This window comes from Mesoplodon densirostris, chromosome 10, assembly GCF_025265405.1.
Source record: "Mesoplodon densirostris isolate mMesDen1 chromosome 10, mMesDen1 primary haplotype, whole genome shotgun sequence".
Taxonomy (NCBI): Eukaryota; Metazoa; Chordata; class Mammalia; order Artiodactyla; family Ziphiidae; genus Mesoplodon; species Mesoplodon densirostris.
This window is the reverse complement of record NC_082670.1, coordinates 32,171,203-32,186,524: the sequence shown is the minus strand read 5'-3', so window position 1 is coordinate 32,186,524 and position 15,322 is coordinate 32,171,203. Positions and strand designations below refer to the sequence as shown.

The 15,322-nt window shown below is 56.6% G+C and overlaps 1 protein-coding gene across 1 annotated transcript in view; it reads left to right on the top strand.

Annotated features, from left to right (window-relative positions):
- TTBK1 (tau tubulin kinase 1) overlaps positions 1–15,322 on the top strand; it is a 36,098-nt gene extending 20,776 nt beyond the window's left edge. Inside the window, exons 13-14 of the mRNA XM_060110343.1 lie at positions 12,479–14,049; positions 14,938–15,322. Coding sequence (XP_059966326.1) covers positions 12,479–14,049; positions 14,938–15,322 — 1,956 coding nt within the window. The remainder of the gene's footprint in view (positions 1–12,478; positions 14,050–14,937) is intronic.

Genomic DNA, 15,322 nt, shown 5'->3' with positions numbered 1-15,322 from the left:
CCCCCTATAACGTTGGCCCAAGGTACTGTAACGCCCCGCCCCTCACCCCCCATCATCTCCCTTTGCTTGGTGCCAGCCAAATGGTGCAGGGAGGGATGGGGCTGTTGGTGCAGTTTCTGGGACAGGACAGGGGTCCTGGGCTGGAGCCACCAGTGAGTCCAGAGTCCAGTGGAAACCAAGGTGTCAGGGAGAGGCATGCTGGGTCAGAGTCAGTCTGGAATGGGGCTTATTCTTTTTAATCTGTGAACTCTTGGCATAGTTGGGCCTGGTCCACCCTTGAGGGGAGTGCCAGGAGACTGGGTCCCTCTTGGTGTGCTGTGTATCTGTCTATCTGCGTGGGGCAAGGCGTGTGGCCCTGTGTGTGAGACGGGGACCTGGCCAGCCATATTTGGGGCTTGGTGGGAAAGTGCCTCTACACTCAGTGGTATGGGAGGAAGCAGCCCTGTAACCCAGTGAGCCCTTCCCATGCCACTGTCACAGAGGACAGAGTCCTTGCCCTCCCACATCTCAACCCAGGAGGCCTGGAGCTCAATCCACTGTAGGCTGCCCCTCCCCCAAGGCATATGTGCCATCATCCACTGGTGGAATTGGTTGCCTGGCCCGGCTCCTTAGGAGCTGAGCAAGTATGAACAGGGGGCCTGGGATCTGCCTCTCAAAGCGAGCTGGAGCTTCAGGGTGAAAGGACCCCGTCTAGTAGCAGTGGCAGAGAGGGTGGTTGTAAAGGATGAGGTAGGACCTGTGAGCTCAGGACAAATTCCAGACACAGCAGTCCCACCACTGCCCCTCTCAGAGGGTGACTCATTCCTGTGGGTGCTCAGCCAATCTTTTTGCCCCCCAGGGGCAGTGGTGAAGACAGAGCAACAGAGGCTGATCAGATGGGGATCTGGAGATGGGTGGGGGATCAGGATGCCAGATCGCTTATGCTCTTTCTGCCTGTTTCTCAGCACCCAACCTGTCACTGCAGGGACCCCCAAGGTTCTCTTTCTTCGTTCCTGCCCATGTCAGCCAGCACCTCTGTTCCCCTGGGGAATGCGGCAGTGGTGAAGACGGCTCCAACAAGGGCAGTACCTGTACAGGGAGGGAAGGAGGGGAGGAGGCCTGAAGGTTTGCAAAATGTTTATTGCAGTAAGGTTGCGTCTGTGTGTGTGCTTGTGTGCATGCAGGTACACTTATGAGTATGAGTGTGCTTATGTATGAGCATTTGTGCATGTGGCAGGGTTGTCACGGATAGATGCTCAGGCTGTGCGTTGCCATTTACATAGACCCTAATGTGAATGGCATCCACTGAAGTTGCACAGTGCTGCAGTCCTGTGTGTGTATGAGTGTGCATGTGTGTGTGTGTTAGGGAGTCAGAAAGATGTCTGTGCAGTCCTTGGTAGCTTCCTATGTACCTACTATCATCCTGGCTCCTCTTTCTCCCTCCTTCCTCTCTTGATGTCTGCTTCCCTCCCAACTCATCTGCCTTCAACTCCTGTCTCTGGTTGCGGTAGAGGCCTCAGGGCCCCTGCCCCAGCCTAGGGATGCCGTAGTGGGTGGGCAGTGCCCTGAGCCAAACTGTTCTCATAGATGGCTCATCCATGTGAGATAAGCCTGCACCCACCACTCTCCTTTCTCCCAAATCTGTTTCTTTTTGAGGATATCTGGGCCAAGAGCACCCTCTCCATCTAGGAATGAAAGCCAGACTCGGGCCCACCCCCATCCTGACTGCTCATTTTTGAACCTCCCCAAGTCCAAGCCTCTGTTGCCCTCCGGGATGTTTTGTGTGGCTCTGCATCCCGCGGTGGCAGAAGGTAGAGGAGGGTCAGGGTAGACCCTCAAGAAAAGAGGGAAAACACAAAGCACAAAGGTGAGGGGGTGGGATGGACAGTAGCCCTACTCCCTGCCTTCTGGCACTGCCCCCCTCTCTCCCTGCTACCCTCTGGCCCTCTTTCCATCCTCTCCAGCTAGTGACAGGGGCTGAAATGAAGAGGAGTCTGTCCACCAGCCACTCTAAAAGTCAGCAGCAGTGGGGGCAGGGCCCCTGTTATCTGGGACTAGATGAAACCAAGCACTCTGTTATCCGGCATTTCCTTCCAGAGGGTTCCACTACCCGACCCTGAGCACAGCTCCCACTCAGTGACCAGCACCCTGAGGTACTCTAAGATCCCAAAGTGCCTTGTGACATCAAAGATGATGGCACTAGCTTCAGCCTCATTTTAGCATTAAACACATATTTCTGTTTCCAAAGCTTTTGGAGGTGGGGAATCCTGTTTAGCAACCCCAAAGTGGCTAAATTTTCAAACACACACACACACACATACACACACACAAACACACACTCCAGAACTGATAATTGTGGGAGAGGGTGTGTCCTTTAAAGTAAGATCATGATTCAAAACATTTTGTCCTTTGGGGGACAGCCTTTTACGTGTCCTCTGTAGTGGAGGAGATACTGTCTTATAAGCCATAAAGCTCTGAACTAACAGGAAGTGATCTTGATAATATTAAGATTACCTCAGGGCCCCTGCCCCAGCCTAGGGATGCTGTAGTGGGTGGCAGTGCCCTGAGCCAAACTGTTCTCATGGATGTCTCATCCATGTGAGCTAAGCCTGCACCCACCACTCTCCTTTCTCTAAAATCTGTTTCTTTTTGAGAATATCTGGGCCAAGAACACCCTCTCCATCTAGGAATGATTACCTTTTGAGGGTAGTTTTGACTTTTGGAACATCTAAGGCCATTTGAAGCCATGTGTGTTGGAGCAAGTTCATGTGAAGCTCAGCAGAGCCCTGCATGGTTTGGAGTTGGGGTGCCTGTCTCTAGGTCCCAGGCTGGGTAGGGACCTGCAGTGTTGTCAGGCTCCTTTGGGTTTCCCAAAGAAGAGGTCAGTGTGTTTCAAGAAATGATACCCTGCTTGGGGAAAGCACACAGCCTCCCCAAGGTCGGCTTTGAAAAGGAGCAGCACTCTTTGTTGTATTGGAAAACGATATTTTCATACTTTAAAGTCACACCCTGCATGTAGTGGTGGCCTCCAATTATTAATTAATTTATCATATTTAACAGTCACTGGCACACAGAGCTTATTATGTGCCAGGCAGTGATCTAAGCACTTTACAAAAATAACTTGTTTAATCCTCATAATAGCCTAGGAAGTAGATCCCAGTATTATCTGCATTAAATGGATTAATCAGAATATCTAATTTACAAAAGCATATTAAAAACCCCACCAATGCCGAATAACTGAGGTCTTGTTTGATGGGAGTTTTAAAGCGTATTAGTCTGTGTATTGGTCTATTTACTATTTACTGTCCTTTCTGGTTGGCCCCTCCTCGCTCTATTTAGGAAGAAGGAAGCTGTCTATGAGTCAGACTCTCCTTCCTTCTCCATCCCAGAGTCCAGGTGGGGGTCACTCCAGAGTACTGGGGTTGGTTGAAATGGCTGGACCCTGTCTCTCCAGAGACCCCAACCTCTTAATCCCACATGGCCCCAAGCATCCCATAGCAGCTCTGGGGATTAGATGGGTGGAGTAAGAGTTCCGGTGAGAAAGCAGGCGCTCAAAACCCTGTCCTCAGTGGTATTGGTGGAATCCTTGGAGTCAGGCTCACAGGCAGGGCAGGTACTGGCATTGGTGACCACTGACCATGGAGATGTGATATGTCACCAACTCACATGTCAACAGGAGCCAAGCAGTGTCAGGGAGAGGGCACTTGTGGGGATTGTGGTAAACAGAAGGGCCACCACCAATCCTCAGCTCAGCCAATTGTTGCCAGTATCTTCCAATTTTTAAGTGAAATCTCACAATTTTTAATTAGTGGCATCTAATTTTTTAAAAGCAACAACTTTTTAGAGAAAAATCACTGTGTGAGCTAAACAAAACCGGTTTACAGGCAGAGACCCTGAACTCAGTTTGAACCTCTCTGAGCCTGAGGACTCACTCACTCCCCCAAATCTACCCAAGGCTGTAGCACTCAAATGGGGGCAGTGTTCTGCCCCAGGAACTCACACTGGGTGGGCTTCTTAAGACAAGGCAGTTCGTGGCCAGTGGGGCTGTGTGCTGTGTGCTGTGTGTACATGTCAGTGAGCTCATGGTGTGTGTGCCTAAGTGTGTGTGTGGGCCGGTGGATTTGTTCATGGCAAGTGGGGTCCTCCTCAGAGGACCAGTATTTTCTCTGTGGGACAGGAACCTGAGTCAGTGAAAAATGCTCTAGTAAATTCTCAGTAATGAATAGACACCCCCCACCCACTTAAGGCAGCTTGGGTCACAGCAATAACCATTCAACACTCACCCCTGCCGCTAGCATCCCGAACCCAGCAATCTCCTTTGCGTTTCCAGTTGTGGGGAAAAGGGGAATAATAGCCCTGCCCAGCACATGGGGGAATAGTGGAAACTCTGAGCCATGCTGGTACCTTAACCCTTGCTCCCCCCAGCCAAGAAGGGCAGGCCCCTCCAATCCCAGGAAAAGCCAGGGTTCCTCTCTGTGGAGGGGCCCAGGACCCTCCTTTGCTATTTCTCTCCTCTGCCCTGCTTAGATCTCCTTTTCTGGGGAGGGGTGGTGCTGTCTGCCCAGGCAGTGGTTGTGGGGGGCCTGGGCTACTGGGGTGGGCAGAAAGAGCTGTGGCAATGTGTCTATATTAGGTGGCCAGGGGAGGGGACCATGCTTAGGGAGGATATGGGGGCCCCTGGCTGTGGGAGCATAATGCTGTATCTCCTTCTGTCCTTGGGTTGATTTGGTACCTGAGGATGGAAGAATAGACCTCTAAGGAGGGCCCGAACACCACCCCACCCCACCCCAAACTCCACTGAGATTCCAGCCCATAGGGCAGGAATCAGCCCACCCCCAGGGGCAGTCCTTGGTAACAAGGAGTGTGGCAAATCACTCTTCTTAAGTTGGGGGGCATGTCCCCAAAGTTTGCATTATTCCCATTAGGGACAGAGGTGCCCCCTGGGACTGGTGGGGTCAGCCTCTGAAAATTTTAAAGCATCCTTCTCCCTAAGGGAGAGGCTCCCAGCCTGAGGACCACATCCTTCAGATATCCCAAATGGTTTCTCACACCACCCAGTGGGCTTCCCAGCTTAGGGAGCCCCTGGGCTTGAATGGCCCCAGCCCCCCAAGTGAGTAGTTAAGAAGCAGTGGGGGAAGAGGGGCAATGAAGCCCAAAGAACTATGGGAAACTTCCTAGACCTCCGCTTCCACTTGGTTCCGCCGTGCGTCCCACCACGTACCCTCCCTTCTACCTGCACAGGCTCTGAGGGTGGGGGTGCTGGGGTTTACCTTGCCACGACTAACAGGCCCCCCCGCCCCTCTCTCTCTCTCTCTCTCTCTCTCTCTCTCTCTCTCTCACACACACACACACACACACACACACACACACATAGCTGAAGGCACACTTCATGCACTCTCCGGACAGCAAACTAGCGGCCCCCCGCCCAGGAGAGCACGAGGATCGTGTTTCCGGGCCCCTCTCACAGGTTTATCACTGTATCGGGACCCCCATCTACCACATTCCCCTTTGTCCCCGACCCCTGGACCCGCCCCCGCGGCCGTCGCACCACGAATGTATGTTCAGTCTTTTTAACTAGCTGCTAAGCGGCGTGATCAGGGTACCGCCAGGCCTCCGAGCCCCCGGCTCGAGACCCGCCCCTCACGCCGCCAGAGCTGCCCTCCCGGGCGCCCCGACTTGTGCGCCCGAGGGGGTGTCAGCCTCTGCGCCCCGCTCCCGCCGAGCTGCCTGCTGCTAAAGTCCTCCCCCGGGTTATCGCCCCCAGCCGCCCGCCGCCCCCGCCCCACGCTATGATTGTGTTAGCTTCCCCTCCGCAGGCTCTCGGTCGCAGGGTCCCTGGCCCGGGGCGGGGCGGGGCTGGAGTGGCAGCTCGCCCCTCAGGGCTTCAGGGCAGGATGCTGACGAGGGCTGGGAGGGGAAGCTGGCCAATTCTCCGGGCTCGAAGAGCCCCTGTCGCCCACCCCTGATTCCAGTTACCTCACCGCCTACAGAGCTGCCCCCTCCCTCCCCAAATAACTGGCCTTGCAATTGGATGCCAAAGAGCCCAGAGTTGAGGGGGACCCAAGCTTTGAGCCTCGGTCTCTCAGAGCCACCCAACACCCCCTTTTGGCCCAAGCCCCTGCGTCCGTGTCTCCTGTCCCACCCCACCACTGAGGGCCCTGGGGGTCCCCAAACATGCCCCCACTTCCAGCTCTTCTCTCCTCCCACCCCCGAAAATAAAACTCAGGGACCAACATCTGCTTCCTTTGCACTTGCTCTGTCGACCCCTGTCCCCCCACTTGGAGGGGCTTCCGAGGGTGAAGAGGCGGGGTTCGGGGCCCTTGTGGCTGACAGTATTGAGCGAGGAGAGGGCTGGCCCCTGCCCCCTAAGAGGTGAGGCTGGTAGGATGGGGGAAGCTCAGCCCTGGGGCCCACCTGAGCCCTTTCCCTCCAGGGACCCGAGGAGCCCCCTCGCATTGTTGGGAGACACTTCCTGATCGAGGTGGGGAGGGGAGCGAGGGATAGGAAGGGGGTTGGTGAGAGGACCTCCCTTCCCGGAGGTCCCGAATCCCAGCCTGTTTATTCCTGGGCTTCCCCATCCCATCATACCCACCCCCATTTTGTACTGCAATAATACTGTATTATAAGCTTGCACTATTTCCCGACCCCGGCCAGCATAAGCATGCACGAAAAACTCAAAACCACACACACACAGGAAGATGGGACGCTTTTTTTTTTTCTTTCTCTCTCTCTCCGGGGTGCGTCCTCAGTGTACAGAGCGGCGTCGGGGGGGCCCCGGGCCCGGGTAGAAGAGCATGCACTGAGACCCCGCCCCTAGACTGCGAGTACTGTACAAATCCAACACTTGAAACTGACACGCACACGCGCGGCGCCGCCGGGGAGCGGGGTGGGACACGGACACGCACCCCCGCGCACACGGCCACGCACAGGCGGGGGTGGGGGGCGCCCCGCCGTCACGCGTCGCTGTGCGAGGGATCTTGTGCCTTTTAAAGTCCCTGTTTGTTAATGCAGACAATCCGGAGAGCTTGTGTACTACCAAATCCTGATTAAAGACGCCTTCCAGGAACCTGCACTTCGCCTGCTTTCTTTCACCCTCCTCCTTCCTAACCCACCATTTGATGCAGAACCAATTCTGGGGTCGCCGGGCTGGGCAGAGGGCAGGGTCTAGTCTTTTGCAGACTCAGGGATGGGGTGGGGGGCAAACTCCAGATCAGTGGATCCAGCCCCACTCCTACCTCCGCTAAGACAGGCTAAATCGGGAGGGGACCGGAGGTTTCAGCCTAGTTGGACTTGAGCAACCCTCAGGAGGCGGCTGGCTGTCTCCTTTCATCCGCAGGAGGGCTTTGGGGGTGGACTCTGGTCTTTGGGGCCGACTCCAAATCGCCAACTAGCTGGAGGGGGGATGCGGAGTAAGAAGGTGGGCGCACTAATCAGTTTTCTATGGATCAGACAATTGAGGCCAAGTGTGTGCTGGGGGTGGGAAGCCAGAATGCCAGAGAGCCCTGTGGGAGGGAAGGGCACGGGAGCCTTCCCCTGTCCCCTGCTTTAATGGGGGGTCTGAAGTAGCTCTGGCTTGGGGGAGAATGGTCTGTTGAGGGGTATCAGTGAGAGAGTGGATTGTGCAGGGCCAAGGGAACGCAGGGATAGAATGTGGGTTGAGGGAGAACTAGGACAAGGAGGGGGGTGGGACACAAAGAAGGAGAGGACCGCAGAGACTTTGGAGACTGCAGAGAGAGGGTGAAGGTGGAGGGGGGCTCACCCTCTCTCTGTCCCCCACCCCACCCCTGCAAGCCTGCAGCCACAGCACCCAAAGAGGACGATACTTTTCCCGGGGCCTAAAGCAAGTGTGTGGGTAGAAGAAGGGCAAGCTACAGCTGCATTTCTTGACCCGCAGAGCATTTAGAATGTCCCCATGCTGTCAGATTCTTGCCCTGGGGCAGCCAGGGAGGGGCTGGGAACACTGAGATCTGGGGGTCAAGTACGTGAGGATCTGTAGAGACCTAGGCTAGGCAAGCTGCCTTCCCAGGTCATCTTACCCCTTCCACCCAGATGACTGCCACAGGCCAGTGTGCCCGGGGTGGGTGGCACCCCTGGGTGTGGGGTGGAGGAGCAGAGGGAAGGCTCTTGGCTTGGCAGATGTGGTTTGAGAATAGAGACCCGGACAGACAGATGAAGAATCTGGGAAAGGCAGAGGTGGGCAGAGGAAGCTACCCTGTTGACTTCCCATCTCCAATTTTCAGTCTGGGAAATTATGGCAACTGGCGGGGGGCGGGGGTCCCCTGGGGAGGAGGGGAGATGGGAGGTATGCGCTGGGCAGCTGCTAAGGGAGGAGATGGGCACTGCTGTGAGAGGCACAAAGCCCTCCCCGCCCTACAGTGAGGGAGGGGCGGGGTGTCAGAGTTCACACTCCTCTTGTCCGTCGGCAGCCCCCCTTCTCTGACCTTGGGACTGTGGGCTGATGTGCAGTGCACAATGTCTGGGACTGGCTAGGGTCCAGGCAGGAGAGTTGCTCAATGCACGCTGTGTGGGGGTGGGGGTATGTGGAGTAACCTGTCTCCAGCGCCAGTAGCAGAGAAGTCAAGGCTGAGGAGAGCCCGGTTTTGTTGGTGGCAGGGGCAGTTGGGAGTCTGGTCCGTCTACCTCTGTTCACTTTTCCGGCTGACTGGAGTAAACATGGGCTTGGGCTGAGTTCTGAAGTTGGTGAGGCCACATGCCGCTGCTCTGGGCTCAGCGGAGGCAGGGGGAGGGCTGAGGCTTTCATTCTCTCTGTCTCAGCTCCAAAGGCCTGCCTCTCCTCCTCCCACACTGTTCACCCTCACCACATCTGCCTTTGGCCAAACTCCATCAGTTCACCAGGGAGCTTTGAAACAGATTTCTGGGCCTCATCTCTGACCTACAGAATCTAGGGAGTAGGACTCAGGGCTCTGTTTTTTTAAAAAGCACCCCCAAGTCACGTTGTGCCAAGCAGGCTGGGGTACCACAGTAAGCAGACTAGAATCATAAGGGGCCAATGCCCTGGGAAGGGAGCAGGAAGGTGTGAGCTTCCCCAGACCCCAACTTCCGCTTGGTGATACCCAGCACTCTTTCTTCCCTCTGAGAGAGACTGGGAGAGTGTCACTGCTGTCCCCCTCCCATGGTGTCCTCAGGCCTATAGGGCCAAGCACACAGAAGCTCCCCAGTGACCATTGGCTGATTGAGTGAGCACGGGATCACATGGGCAAATGGATGAATACTCACTGGGCACAGGCATCCAGGAGAGGCCAGAAAGGGTGTGGGAGGACTTCCTGCTCTCTGAGGAAGGAGGAACTTGAGCCCAGCCCTGGCCCTCCCCAACATGGAGCCAGATGGGGAGGGGCTTTGAAATAGAAAACTCAGCATGCCCAGGCCAGGGTGGGCTTGGCAGTGATCCTTAGGGCCAACCTGTCACTACTCTGAGGTTCACAGTTCTGCTAAAGGGCAGAGGGTCCTGAGTTTCTCCATGTGGGAGGATGGGAGGCCAGTGAGGCAGTGGAAAGAATTCTGAGTTCTGGGCTACTCTGGGTGGTGTGCTTTGTGACTTGGGCATGTTGATGCTTCTCTCCAAGCCTCAGTTTCCCAGTCTGATATCAGTGATGCCTGATTTCCAGTTCTCATCCCTCATCCCTCCCATGTAATGGAAGGGGAGGGCTTTGAGATGAAAGGAGAGAGGGTTCCAGCTATGATCATCTAATGTGGGCACTGTGAGCAGAGGATCCATCCTATGGTTGGGGCTTTTCCTGAGAGATCCAAGAACTAGCCAGATGGCAGGGGAAAAGGTGGTTCTAACAGGGATGCCCAAAGTGTCAGAGATGGGACAGGGAAAATAGGCAGAGGTTCTGCTGAGAAAGAATGGCTTGGTGGGGTTGAAGGATATCCCTGCTGGGTAGGATGTATCTAGTGCTGGGTGGGTGAGTTCTGAGCCAGACAGGATAAAAACATAAACAGAACACACCCCAGAGCGTGCTGGGGTCCTGTCCAGTGTCTGATGCTATTTTGTCTTGCATCACTCCTCCCCACTCCATCAAGGCCTCACTGATGGTCTGATTGTGAGGAAGATTATGGCAGTTAAGGAGGGGAGAAGTCACAGCCTTGAGCAAATCTTGGCCTTGGGGATTCCTTCCCCTCCACCAGCCTTTGGGCTGACTGCACAGAGACCTCAGCTGGGAGAGCCCCTTCTTCCCCACCCCCCCCACCCCCCCCCCGGCTCACAGGTGTGGCATCCAGGAGTTTCTGGGATTGAGGAAGGAATCAATGATCTTCAAACCAGAGTGAGCAGGGTGGGGGTAGGAGGTGGGGGGCAGGGTGGGGAGGGAGCTAACATTTATCAGTCAACTGCTATAAGCCAGACTCATTGCTAACATGACCTCATTTATGGTCACAGCCTTTGTGGAGAATGCATTATCCCCATTTAATTTCCTAATCTAAAGATTTCACACTCCATGAAAACAAGGACCAGATCTGTCTTGCTGATCCACAAATTCACAGCCTCTAACACAGCAGCCAAGGCAATAGACATTCAAGGACTTCTTGAATGAATGAATGAATGAATGAAAAACCCTTAAGAGGATCAGTGTTTATCAAGAAAGAGAGCCATGTAAACACGTGCTTGTGAAATAGAGGGTGGAAGGTTCTGTAATGGAAGGATGTGGGAAAACAAGTAGAGTGATGAAGTCTGCTTGGTGGGTGGACAAGAAGCTTTTGGGGAAATGAGCTGTTTTAGCTGGGTCCTGGAGGAAGAGTAGGAATTTGTCATGTCAATAGAGAGAATGAGAGGAACCCCTGGGCAAAGGAAACTGCCTAGGGAAAGACCCAGAAGTGTGAGATGCATGAGGCATTTAGAGAACTGTTGGGACGTAAGTGGGGGACCAGAGGGTGCTGCTCAAAGTGAGGTTGGAGCACAAGGTAGGAGTCAGATCATGGGGTGGGGTGCGGACAAGTCGGGGGGTGGGGATGCTCATGTGCCAAGCCAAAGATTGAAACTGTCTCCTGAGGACTGTGGGACCCACCATAGGTTTCTGCAGGTTTGAATCTGTCTCCTGAGGACTGTGGGACCCACCATAGGTTTCTGCAGGTTTGAATCTGTCTCCTGAGGACTGTGGGACCCACCATAGGTTTCTGCAGGTTTGAATCTGTCTCCTGAGGACTGTGGGACCCACCATAGGTTTCTGCAGGTTTGAAACTGTCTCCTGAGGACTGTGGGACCCACCATAGGTTTCTGCAGGTTTGAAGCAGAGAGAAATGGGATCAGATTTAAGTTTCAGGAAGATCACTTGGGCAGCTGTAGGAAGAACGGATGGGCAGTGCAGAATGGAAAAAACAGGCTGATGGCTGGGGAACCACCAGGCAGGGCAGGGCTGTGCCCACAGGCATAGGGCAGCAGACAGAGATGTTCAAGAGGAATGCCTGGCAGGACTCCCTGAGAGTCTGGGTGGCACCTGAAGGTGTTGGAGCCCCTCCAGGGCTCTGGTCTGCATGGGTTGTGTTTAGGAAAACAGAGGCCCTGTGTGTTCAAAAGGCTAACAAAGTGCTGGATACGATCAGTACCATCCCACCAGGAACAAAGCCATGTCAGCTCTAATGGGGCCTGGTGCGTTGTGGGGGCCTGGGGGTGTGTGTGATTGACAAGGGCAGAGCTAGAGAAGACACAGCAGCTGAGGTCCTGGTGAGATGGTCAGGCCTTTTGAGTCTGGAAGGAAGGGGGCTAAGGGGAGATGTGGCGAGAATCTAGAAAACCAAGGACATGCCATCACATTGCCAAGAACTCTGCACAAAGCTTCAAAGGGTAAAACTTAATCAGGTGACAAGAATCTGCCTTTCATAGCCTGTCTGTGAGTTTTGGGAGGAAGTGTGGACTCAAAACATACCTACAGAGGACTGGAAAATTCCTGGCTGACAGGCAGGTGGGAAGGGGGCTGGAGCTCCAGGAGCCCAGCCTGCACTTCAAGGGGTGGAGGACAGCCTGAACTTCGCCCTTGTCTGACAGGTTCTGGTGGCCCTGGTGGCCAGCCCCCTGGCTGCAGAGGAACTGTGCCCTGTGAGGAGGCAGTGAGGGCTGACCCAGACACTTGCCGCCTCCCTCTGGACCTGGTTTCCGACGTGGTGGCTATGATGGCTTTGCAGTTGTCAGTTTCTTCTGTTGATTGAACTAGAGCTGCCTCTGGGTTTCAGGACACACACAGGACACAGAAGAGTGGGGGTAACGGGAAGACTGGTAGGCAGAAAAGCCACCAGGATCAAGGCCTGGGACCTCAGGGGACCTGGAGCATGAACACAGTTATTCATCAGAGATTTATTGAGCACTTACTAGGTGCCAGGGACCATTCTAAGCCCTGGGGACAGAGCGATGAGCAAAACAGCCCCAGCGTGTGCTCTAGTGGAACTCACACTCTCATAGGCCTCCTAGCCTGGGAGTGCAGTCAGGCCTTCTCCGGCCCAGGATGGGGGGGTGACCTCAGTGGGTCCCTGTGTGTGCCCCTTGCAGGTATTCTCCGTGGCGCCCCCGTTTGAGGTGAATGGTCTCCCGCGAGCTGTGCCCCTGAGCCTGCCCTACCAGGACTACAAGAAGGATCTCTCCGATTACCGCGAACGGGCTCGGCTGCTCAACAGGGTCCGGAGGGTGGACTTCTCGCACGTGCTACTTGCCACCCCGCAGGTCCCGCTGGCTCCTGTTCAGCCTCAAACGAATGGGAAGGAGGAAGAGGAGGAGGAGGAGGAGGAGGAAGAGGAGGAGGAGGAGGAAGAAGAAGAAGAGGAAGAGGAGGAGGAGGAGGAGGAGGAGGAGGAGGAAGAGGAGGAAGAAGAGGAGGAAGAAGAGGAGGAGGAGGCAGTGGCCCTGGGGGAGGTGCTGGGGCCACACAGTGGCTCCAGCAGTGAGGGCAGCGAGAGGAGCACGGACCGGAGCCAGGAGGGCGCCCCGTCCACGCTGCTGGCCGATGATCAGAAAGAGTCCAGGGGCCGAGCCTCCATGGCTGACGGGGACCTGGAGCCTGAGGAGGGCTCCAAAACGCTGGTGCTCGTCTCCCCTGGCGACATGAAGAAGTCGCCTGTCACTGCCGACCTGGCCCCCGACCCTGACCTGGGCACTCTGGCTGCCCTCACTCCTCAGCATGAACGGCCCCAGCCCACTGGCAGCCAGCTGGACGTGTCTGAGCCAGGCACCCTGTCCTCTGTCCTCAAGTCTGAGCCCAAGCCCCCTGGGACCGGGACAGGGCCGGGGGCTGGGGCAGTGACCATAGGGGCAGGGGGAGTGGCAGTCACCTCCTCGCCCTTCACCAAAGTCGAGAGGACCTTTGTGCACATTGCAGAGAAAACCCACCTCAATGTCATGTCTTCTGGTGGACAAGCCTCCCGGTCTGAGGAGCTCAGCGCTGGGGGGGAGCTGGGCCTGGAGGTGCCCTCTGATGGAAGGGCTGCGGAGGAGGGGGCCCCCGTGTACCTGGAGAACGGCATTGCCCTATCAGGGCTGGTGAGCTGTGTCCTGTCCGCCCCCCCCGGGAGCAGCCCCTTGGAGGTGACCACAGACTCACTGCCCAATGGCCCAACCCTTGCCGATGGGCCAGCCCCGGTGTCCCTGCTGGAGCCGGGTCCCGAGAAACTGGCCACCATCTCCCCCAGTCGCCATGCCATGCCAGGCCCTCGGCCCAGGAGCCGAATCCCTGTCTTGCTGTCTGAGGAGGACACAGGCTCGGAGCCCTCAGGCTCACTGTCGGCCAAAGAGCGGTGGGGCAAGAGGGCCCGACCACAGCAGGACCTGGCTCGGCTGGTGATGGAGAAGAGGCAGGGCCGCCTGCTGTTGCGCCTGGCCTCTGGGGCCTCATCCTCTTCCAGTGAGGAGCAGCGCCGTGCCTCTGAGACGCTCTCAGGCACAGGCTCCGAGGAGGACACACCTGCCTCTGAGCCCACGGTGCCCAGGAAAGCCGGGCGGGCAGCTGCCACCCGGAGCCGGATCCCCCGCCCCATCAGCATCCGCATGCCCACGCCTGCCGCAGCCCAGCAGCCCCCTGACAGACCCCTAGGCGCGACCCCAGCATCTGACACAGCCATCACCAGCAGGTGAGAAACTGCTGCTAGTCCCAGGGCAGGCAGAGGGTGACTACAGAAGGCCTCCACCAGCAGAGGCTTCCCTGGAGCCAAGGGCTATTGATAATTCAGGAAGGACCCTCAGCCACACCCCCTGTCCACCACCTCCCCAACTAAGTCTCTCTTCTGACTCAGGTCCCAGCCCTGTCACTGGGCTCAAGGGAGTGGCTGCAGTGAGTGTGTCTGGAGGGGTTCCAAGGAGGCCAGGCTTGGGAAAAGGTTGGTGGGGGCAGTGGGGTCCACACACAGCCTCTGGTGTGCCATGGGGCATTTGAGGCCAAAGGATAAAGGCCAGAATAGTTGGGAGAAAACATTATTCATATTAATATAAACATGGGTATATAATAGAGTAGAAAGTAAAATCCATGCAAATTTTAAAGATAAAACAGAGACATCAAAGAAAGCCTGGGGCCTCCCTGGTGGCGCAAGTGGTTGAGAGTCCGCCTGCCGATGCAGGGGATGCGGGTTCGTGCCCCGGTCTGGGAGGATCCCATATGCCGCGGAGCGGCTGGGCCCGTGAGCCATGGCCGCTGAGCCTGCGCGTCCGGAGCCTGTGCTCCGCAACGGGGGAGGCCACAACAGTGAGAGGCCCGCATACCGCAAAAAAAAAAAAAAAAAAAAGAAAGCCTGGAGCAAGCTCTTTTGGTAGCAGCCTGGGAGTGTGTGGCCCTTAGAGGTCCTGTTCTGGAGGATGGGGCACCATGCCTCAGTTTATCCATCTGTGCCAAGGTCTCCTCAGTTTCATCCAGCTCTGAGGATGCAGGACTCTGGAGCTCAGTGCCCAGGGAGATTCTGAAAATGTCTTTTTGTTTCTTTGCCCTCCTCTTGTCTCTTGCCTTCTGCCCTCCGCACCTCCTGCAGGCTCCAGCTGCAGAAGCCCCCAGGGACGGCCATTGCTGCTGACCTCCGTCCCAAACAGCCCCCCGGCCGTGGCCCGGGCCCAGGGCGAGCCCAAGCCGGCACCAGGCCCCCGGCCCCGCGCAGTCCCGGCCTCCCCGCCTCCTCCGCGCACCATCCCAGCGCCTCCCCCCGGAGCCGGTCCCTGTCCCGCAAAGAGAGCCCCTCCCCCTCGCACCAGGCCCGGCCGGGGGCCCCCCCACCCCGGGGCGCCCCGCAGGCCCGGGCCCAGCCTGAAGGCACCCCCTCCCCGGGGGCCCCCAAGAAAGGACCCAGAGGGAAACTCCAGACTCAGCGCGCAACCAAAGGCCGGGCGGGGGTTGCGGAGGGTCGGGCTGGGGCCAGATAA